Genomic DNA, 9,126 nt, shown 5'->3' with positions numbered 1-9,126 from the left:
ATTTAAACTAGATCTCACGTTTCCCCAACATAAAACCAATTATAGTGGTCGCCACTAGGTATCAACTAAACGAACAATTACGGATTCAATTTAGTTAATGTGATAGTAGGCTATTAAATTAAATCAAATACCCGGCCGTTGATATTCAATTAATAAAATACCCATGAACAATTAATTCAGGAAACGCATGAATAGCAATAAATTGGAATAAATAATGAGGATTCGATTAGATCTCACAAATATTATGGACCGTGCTCTCGCGTCAACCTTTGGGTAAAGGAGAAAATTAGCCGCTCCTCATCGTGTCAATCCCGCATGATTTAATTGAATTCATTCAATTAATTGTCGAAGAATTGGAAAGGTGAAACAACGAAGGAACAGTTTTTTCTTATTTTGCGTCTACGCTGGAGCCGCGAGCACTAGAAAAATCTCACGGAATATTATCCGTAGCAAGAGTAGAAGCAAAAACGTCTCCGTCGTACCAGGCCAAAAGCCAACAAGAAAAGTCTCCAATGTCTGACCGCTAGGGAAAAAGGAGACGAGAAGCTAATCTAATTGCGGCCGAGGAAAAACAAAAGCAAAGAAAAAATGTCTGACCAAAAAAGTAGAAAGAGAAAACTAAAGCTAAGGTCTTGATGATGTTTTGAATCTCGCTTCCTATCTTCTTTTTATAGCCGCCGCCCAAGAAAAGTAAAAGAGACGTCTGGAGCAAAGCTTTGTTTCAAGAGTTCTGATCCCATGCTTCGGGTTCACGTGGACCGGGGTCCGTCTTTCGGTAGCGTCTACCTTTTCTGGCGTGGCCACGCCCTGAGATGAAGGGTCTTCTGGAAATTTACCTCGAGAGATCATTTTTAATGTCGACCACCTACAATTCACACAAATATCGAATATGAGTGAAATTTCAATTCTTAGTACCATGAATAGCCAAAATTAGGACGAAATAACAGTGAAAAATGTGCTAAATAACTGCTCTATCAGAGCGCGCGTCTCAGCTTGAATGCTGGTTCCATTTCCAAAAAATGAGGAAAAAGCAAGCAGGAAATTGCCTTCATCATCACGCAAAATCCCACCACCACCTGCCCTCCCTGGGTTACCTCTTGAGCAGCCATCAGTATTAAGCTTAAATACACCCAAAGGTGGCCGACCCCACCTTACAATCTTAAATGAAGCTGTCTGATTAAGAGAAGAGAGTGAAGAATAAAACTGCATCCATGTTGAGGAAAGGAACGGGTGCTCAGGGAATTGCAACCTAAAGAGGTTTTTCACCTCTTCAAAAACAAACTCACAAATAGCAACGTGAGAAAGAATTTTCCCTTCGAAACGTGCTAAATTTCTGAATTTCCAAATATTCCAGCAAATCAGAGAAGGTATAATAAAATGTACAAATGCAAGAAAACCAGTCCTGCTTGCGCTATATCACCAACCCGTAATATATGCACGAACTGAACAACCCAAATTCAGCACTCCTGAAGCAGAGCCAAAGAAATTCCAAACATATACTGCTACCTGTCCATTACAAAAAACATGGTCCATAGATTCAACATTCGCCTAAACACAACAGAAACACTTCGATGGTCCAGAAATATCGAGTTTGCATATTGTCGAATCCAGTGGTAATCGATTTCTCAACAATCGAAGGAGAAAAATAGACACCTTCAGAGGAAGTCGTGGATGACAAATTTTTGTAAACATAAATGACGGTTGCATATGTGATCGCACCAGGTTAAATGCTGAGCATAGTGTGAAAGTTCTAGATTGAGAAGGAGCCCAAATCATCAAATCTTCCACTCCATGCTCAATTTGAGGGAACGAGAGCGTTTGTATCTCATTGATGATAGATGAAGGGACCCACAAACTCAGTAACCGAAAATTCCACCCGCCATCAATAAAAAAAATCAAACACTTTATGATCCGAAACACTCCCTAATCGCAAAGCCAAAGGTCCTGATCCTAACCAATTATCGAACCAGAAATTGGAGTTCCTAGAATGAACAATGAAGGTTATATGTTGTTCAACAATTTCCCGCACATGTAACATCCTGGGTGCGCATTTGAACAATATTTGGCCATCAGAAAATTAGCCCAAAGAGACGCATTTTGTCGAAACCTCCACCATAACTTAATGGAAAAGGCATGAAAAACATCCTCGAGCGACCTAAAGCCAATCCCACCCTCCTCTTTTGGAACACATAGATCCTCCCAACGAATCCAATGGTATTTTAAATCACCGTCTACAGAACCCCAAAAAAAAATTAGCAAATAATCGCTCAAGATAAGAAAAAACAGATTTTGGAGGTGACATAGTAGCTAGCAAATGCAATGGAATCGAGGACAGCACATTTTTAATAAGAACAACCTTACCTCCTAGCATCAACAAACGATTTTCCCAAGACCTAATCCTAGCAGCCATTGTCGTGGCTAAATCCTAGAAATAGTTCTTCTTACGTCTCCCCATCATTAGAGGACAACCAAGATAGCGAGCAGGCAATTCCTTGGGAGAAAAACCCGTTATATTCTGAATTAATGCCTTCCTACGCCGAGGTAGACGCGGGTGAACCATGAAACAACTTTTAGAAGCATTTATCCTCTGCCCTGAAACACTTTCATACCTTTCCAACGTTTCCATTAAAAGCTTCAGGGATACTGCTGAGGCACTAGAAAAAATAAGAATATCATCTGCATACCCCAAGTGACTAACTAGAGGACACCCTCGAGGAGCCTTGAAACCATTAAATCGCGGATGCAGCAGAAGTTGATTCAAAAGCCGTGAAAGAACCTCTACGCCAATAATAAACAAAGAAGGAGACAAAGGGTCCCCTTGACGAAGGCCCCGAGACGATGAAAAAAAACCACATGGTACTCCATTAATCAAAACAGAAAACCATGGATTAGATATAAGACGCCAAACCAAATCAATACATCTTTCGCCAAACCCAAAAGCACGTAACACATTGATCAAAAACATCCAAGAAACCCTATCATAAGCTTGAATCATATCCAATTTGAGAGCTATATTCCCTCCCCTATTTTTCTTACCAATACCCTGAATAATTTCTTGAGCAAGTAAGAAATTATCAGATATTAACCTCCCACGAACAAATCCACTTTGATTTGGAGATATAATTTGAGGGAGCAAAGGAGACAACCTAACAGCCAGAAGCTTCGAAAATACCTTATTTATAAAATTGCATAGGCTAATTGGACGAAACTGAGAAAAATCCTTTGGGTTCTTCACCTTGGGAATTAAGGCCAGTAGCGTAGATGTCACTTGTTTTGGCAACTCAGCACCACAAAAAAAACTAACAACAGCCTTATACAAATCTTGAGCAATTATATCCCAAGCAAAAGTGAAAAACTTTCCAATATACCCATCAGGACCTGTCGCACTATCACCATCCATATCAGAAACCACTCACCGCACCTCCTCCATTGTAGGAATTTCTTTTAATTTTGCATTATCAGCTGGCTGAATTAATTGTGGGATAATGGCAGATAAATCCCAACAAGATGAAGTCTCGGCAGCAAATAAGGACGAAAAAAACCTGACAGCTTTATGCCCTATATCAGCTTCAAAGCATAACCAGCTCCCTGTCTCATCTTGGACTCGGTGAATAATCGACTGTAATCTCTTTTGCTTTACCACTGAATGAAAAAACTTAGTATTTTTATCTCCTAAATCTAACCAACGAACTCTTGCTTTTTGCTTCCAGAAGCTTTCTTCCACTAGCAAGCTCTAACGAAATTTTGCTTGGGCTCTCCTTAAGGATTCCTGAGCTCCAACCGAGATATCCTCCTCCACCCGTTTTTCAGCTATAACGACCTCCTCCTCATCTTTATATTTGTATTGAACTCTAAGTTGTTAATGCAAGATTTGGATGTTGTGTTTGTGGTGTTGATTTAAAGCATATGACTTGGGTATTTGGTTGAGTTCTATATGATTGTTTAGTGTTAATTTTTTTGGCTAATTGATACTATTATCTTGTTTGAGTTATTTAGCACTTTTACTCTTATAATAATGATTAACTGGTAGGGGTTAGATTTGTAATGAGAATTGGAATTTGATACTAGTTTATAAAAGTGTTAAATTTAGGGAGTATACTCACGAAAGTAGAGGTACACGTTTGTGGCTTTTGTGGTTTTGTTCCATGTAATTTCATAGAAGTTAATGAACTTGTAGTTGATTTCATAACCACGAAAGTATGTATGAATTAACTATAGGTATAGCTAGTACATAGGCAAAAACGGGTATCATGCATATTAGGAAATTATGCCATAAGTTAAACGAGATTTTGGTATTCATTTGGTTAGGGAGTTGCACTAGTGTGAATAAGTAGGGATTCCATTACCCAAAGAGCTTTTATTTGTATTTGTCTATCCATTTATAATTTAGTTTATTTGTTTTAATTTGTTGATAGTCTAAATAATAGAGAAGTTTTAGTAGTACCGGTAGTTGTCCATCTTCTTTGTGGATTCGACCTTTAATACTCTATATTCGCTTACGACTCGTATACTTGCGAAACATCGCATGTAGGATATTTAGAAATGTACAAATGTAAAATTCAACTGTGAATTGAGTTTAATTATTATCCACCAGCAGTTGCTGTTAAATTGGGTTGTTCGGAAGTTCTTGAAGGATCTATGTGAAATGTTTCTTTATGGAAGCACATCATGGTGGATTATCCTACAGATTTGATTTGCTTTCGCTGATATTTTAATAGGTCGAGCAACTATCAGCAAAATGATGCAGAAAAGTTTGAATTCCTCCATTGTTCTAAGGCAATATGTAGTCAAATTAATGATTAAGATATCTGGAATTCCTGATGTAATATATTATATTCATATTCTGTTCATAATATGTCAGTGGCATTAGCAAAATTGTTCTTGAATTATGGGGTTTGAAATTTGCTCTCTTTGTCTTGAACAAGTCATCTTAAACGAAAATAAATAGAAAAGGAAAAAAAAGGTATGAAACATTCAGTTCCAAATTACCTTGACTACTTTAGCTTTCATGGTGCTTCACCACGACTAAGAAACGTGTGTGCCAATATTTATTAGGACATTGACTTTACCATTTCTGTTCCTTTTTGCTGATTATAATCCAATTATGCAATTTAAAAGTTTGATCAAGTTTCAAAGTCAAAACAAAATTCGCACACATCAAAAGAAGTGTTTTTTAGGTTGCATCAAAGGAAGAATTTGGCAAAGATAAAAGATAGCTGAGCATTCAAAAGTGGGATGTGGGATGAGATATTGCATGCATGATTGATTAAATTGGAACCTTGTCAGTCAATTATAATCGGCAATACAAGTGCCAAATTGTCGAGTATTTTTAGATCATTTTGCAATGAATATGGAAATTTAAGAACACTGAATTAAGTCAAGGGTTTTTCTAATGGAACACTTGTTAATACACATCAATTTATTATGTAAATGTACACATTTGCATTATTGTCATCTGGGATTTTTTTACACTATTTCAATTGAACTCTTTGAGTCTTCAATCACCGCCTTCATCTTCAATCATCGAGGAAAGTAGACTAATCCAAGTGTACATAAAAGAGTTTAAGCTTCAATAGGAGTTCTGGTATATCATTTCAAAAGTAAGTGAATTTGCATGACGTTTCAAACTAGGATGGCTTCAATTTTAATCGCCAACAAGAGTCATTGTAATGCTCGTCACTTATAGAAATTTTTATGAATTGACTATAATTACAATTCTCACATTGAGAGCTAAATTTTACAAAGAAATAATCCATCCTTGCTAATTTAGTCAACTTGTATTGGCACGATTGTATTACATCACTCCTAACGAACTGTCTGTTACTCTCATTTGCTGGGTTTAGCTCCAACTTACGGCTTTTTTAGCCTGTTATTGCGAAAGTCAGGCATAAATTAAGCTGTGCAAACGGCAAATAAAGTTGCTTTTGAATCTCTATGCCATTCAAGCCTTCTTTCTTTGACCGGGTAGAAATAGTATAGTAGTTGCATAAATAACAAAAACTTTGCCGTGCCATTCAAGCTATCTTTTAAGGAATAAACACATTAAGCACGAAATAAGTAAACCCACCAGAAAGTTTACAGCACAGCTAATGTTTGGTAAAAAAATGTACTTCATGTGGAGTATGCATACTTTAAACTCTTAAAAAGAACTATAAACGCATCCAATGGGTTTGCCAAACCTATGCTTCTGTAGCCGGCTAAACCAAGAAAATTGACCCTCCTTGCTCAGTATAAAACTCTCAACTTCTTCCAAAACATTGCACAGCAAAAATCCTTCTTTCTTGACTAAACCAAGAGTACTTAGCTACTATTAGGGTTTGAGAATATGGTTTCCAAGGCCACAGCAACCCCAGCTCTCTTTCTTGCCTTTAACCTTACCTTTTTCATTCTGGTCAGTGCTTGTGTCCATTGCGCACCACCACCTCCTATTGCCCCACCTCCTGAAGCAACTTGCCCCACAGATGTCCTGAAATTGCACACATGTGCTAATTTGCTGAATCTAACTGGGATCGACATTGGACCTGGGCTAAAAAGACCTTGTTGCTCTCTCATTGCTGGCCTTGTTGACCTCGAGGCAGCTGTTTGCCTTTGCACAGCCATCAAAGCCAATATTTTGGGCATCAACCTTAATATCCCACTTTCCCTTCACGTGATTCTGAATGCTTGTGGCCGGAATGCTCCATTAGGGTACACATGTGCCTAAACAGATTTGCTTGTTTACTGTTCTAATGTGCTTTTCTTTTCTTTCTCAACCGTGAATTTACTTCTAAAGAAGTCCCACCCTACATAGTGGTAAGGGTAGGGTAACTTCTTGTTACTTTGTCATGATGTTATCTCAGATTTCGTGTTTGTACTTTCCAATAAAGTTTTCATGTACAAGTAAGCTTAGTCGACTCTAAGCTGGTATGTTTATATGTGATAATCAGTGAAAAGTTGATAAGCTTTTACATTATAATCGTGACGCCATTTTCTGACTCTGTAGAAGAACATTACATATTTTACAAGCGTAAAATTGAGGATTAATGCGTGGATATTTTCATTGTTGTCCTAGAGGCAAGGTTATGCTTTAGTAAGATGCCCGCAACCTGCAGTTCAATCAACCGATTGCACTGCTTAGACTGTGAGATATCAACGTCCTAAAAAATTCTATCCTTTTTTTTTGTGATGTTGTGAGTGAGAAAGCATCAAAAATATGTGATGATTAAGCCACTCTAATGTCGTTTTGGATTTGGGATAAATTCCTTTTATCCATTGCCAATAGCTGGAGTAATTTGTTACAGTAGTATTAACTTTTGAAATGTTAAAATTAGGAGGGACAAAAAGGTATATACACGGAGGATGAACCCTAGAATATTCTTTTACTTTCAATTATTTGCAGCCACCGATCATTTACCTTGATTTACTTTTGCAAAAGTGTACCTAGAAACCATTCCTCCCAAAAAATAATTGTAACCGCATATCCCAAAAACTATTTTCTGCATTAAAGATTAAAGCATACCCGAAGAAAGCCTGAAAGTACGTTAAAAATAACCAATATAATTTTGCGTATTTTCAGTCTAAATATTCGAATATTTGATACTATATCTGTTGAGGATGAAGCTAAATATCCATTCTCTTCTGGACATCTTTTATCCTTAATTTGATGGCATGAGATTGCCCCCCGTACGTATTTCGTTCCCATGCAACTTGACCAATATTAGCCCCCGATCCCAATCACTGAAAAAGTTATCCTAATCACTGAAATATAGCAATCAACACAAAAAAATGGATAGCCTTGAGGAAATGCTCAAGGGAATAGTGGATTGTCTTCGTTTCAGAAACGTCTCTAATTGCTTCCTTACTCTCAAATAAGCTTAAACAATATGTGCATCACGTCAAGCGACACTTGAACAGCTTTTCTGAAGCGTTGAGGCAGCAATCAATGAAGCCAAAAACAGTTCAACATTTAGCCGATCGAGTTGCATAATTCACCCCCTGTGATTTTAATAGTATGCACAGGTACAATAGTTCATTAACATCTGCTGCGAAAAATGTTGTCTGATTATTGATGAAATGAATGGTTGACGAGATCAAAAGAAGTAAACTCTCGCCAATATTCAGCCAAGTTGCAGATATATTCCCAGTGCTATAACTAGGCACAGGTGTATGAGTTTGATATGTTCGCCTAGGAAAAATGCTAACCAGCTGATGCTGAAATGAAGCTTCTAATCGTTGAGGAGGTCAAGAAGACTTGGAGGTGGATGAAAGGTTTTTATGCAAAGTAGTCACATTCCTTTGTTGATGAGGCTCTTGATTTAGCTATATTGGTCATAGGAACCCAACCGAGGTCCGTTATCCTAGTGAAGATTTGCAAAATGGTGTTGATTGCATTACCTAAAATGATGATGAATTATCTAAGTGATGAGAAAAAGTTTGAGTTGCTCCATCTTTTACCATTAAGGTTGTTCATAAGTATTATTTAGTAGAAGTACTATCCCAAGAATGTTAATCGCACTTCATTTTTTGTTAACCGTACTCCCACCATTTATTTTATGGATTAATCTTTCTTACATTGACAGTGTATATACTGTCAGCATTGGATGAATGACAACTATGCAACATTTGAATTTAAAATTCAACTTTTGCACACATGTCATGAATTCAATAGTGATAGTGTAAATACTATCAGTGTATATAAGATTTACTCTTATTTTTATCACATGATTTTCATTTATTAGACTATATTATAAAATAAGAGTAAATCTTATATACACTAACAATGTATACACTATCACTATTGAATTAATGATATGTGTGCAAAAGTTCAAATTCAAATTCAAATTTTGTATAATTGTCATTTATCCAATGCTACATTGTTAGTGTAGGAAAAATTAATTCTAAAATTAATAGTTGGGGTGTGATAAACCAAAAAAGAGAGTGTATTTAATATTTCCCTCCATCTTTATTGGCAAATTTATGTGTTATGTTGAACAAAAGTTGTCATCTCTTTCACCATTGGAAAAAAAAAAAGTTAGATGAAGTGGATCCAATGATCATTGAGCAACTATGACTCCATGCTGCATGTCCTTCCTTACAATTCCTAGATAGGTAATGGGCCGTTAAGCCTTCCTAGCAGCCTTTTTATAA

The 9,126-nt window shown here is 36.9% G+C and overlaps 1 protein-coding gene across 1 annotated transcript; it reads left to right on the top strand.

The window, feature by feature from the left end:
* Nucleotides 1–6,325: 6,325 nt before the first annotated feature.
* On the top strand, nt 6,326–6,703 carry LOC140008146 (putative lipid-binding protein AIR1B). The gene has a single exon (XM_072051717.1). The coding sequence runs from the start codon at nt 6,326–6,328 to the stop codon at nt 6,701–6,703; it is 378 nt and encodes a 125-aa protein (XP_071907818.1).
* The last annotated feature ends 2,423 nt before the right edge of the window (nt 6,704–9,126 follow it).

This window comes from Coffea arabica, chromosome 6c (assembly GCF_036785885.1).
Source record: "Coffea arabica cultivar ET-39 chromosome 6c, Coffea Arabica ET-39 HiFi, whole genome shotgun sequence".
Taxonomy (NCBI): domain Eukaryota; kingdom Viridiplantae; phylum Streptophyta; class Magnoliopsida; order Gentianales; family Rubiaceae; genus Coffea; species Coffea arabica.
The sequence above is the reverse complement of the archived record's forward strand: the minus strand, read 5'-3'. Positions and strand labels throughout refer to the sequence as shown.

What these genes read in the sequence shown, in the direction of transcription:
- LOC140008146 (XM_072051717.1), top strand. Translation starts at nt 6,326, where the DNA reads ATGGTTTCCAAGGCCACAGCAACCCCAGCTCTCTTTCTTGCCTTTAAC.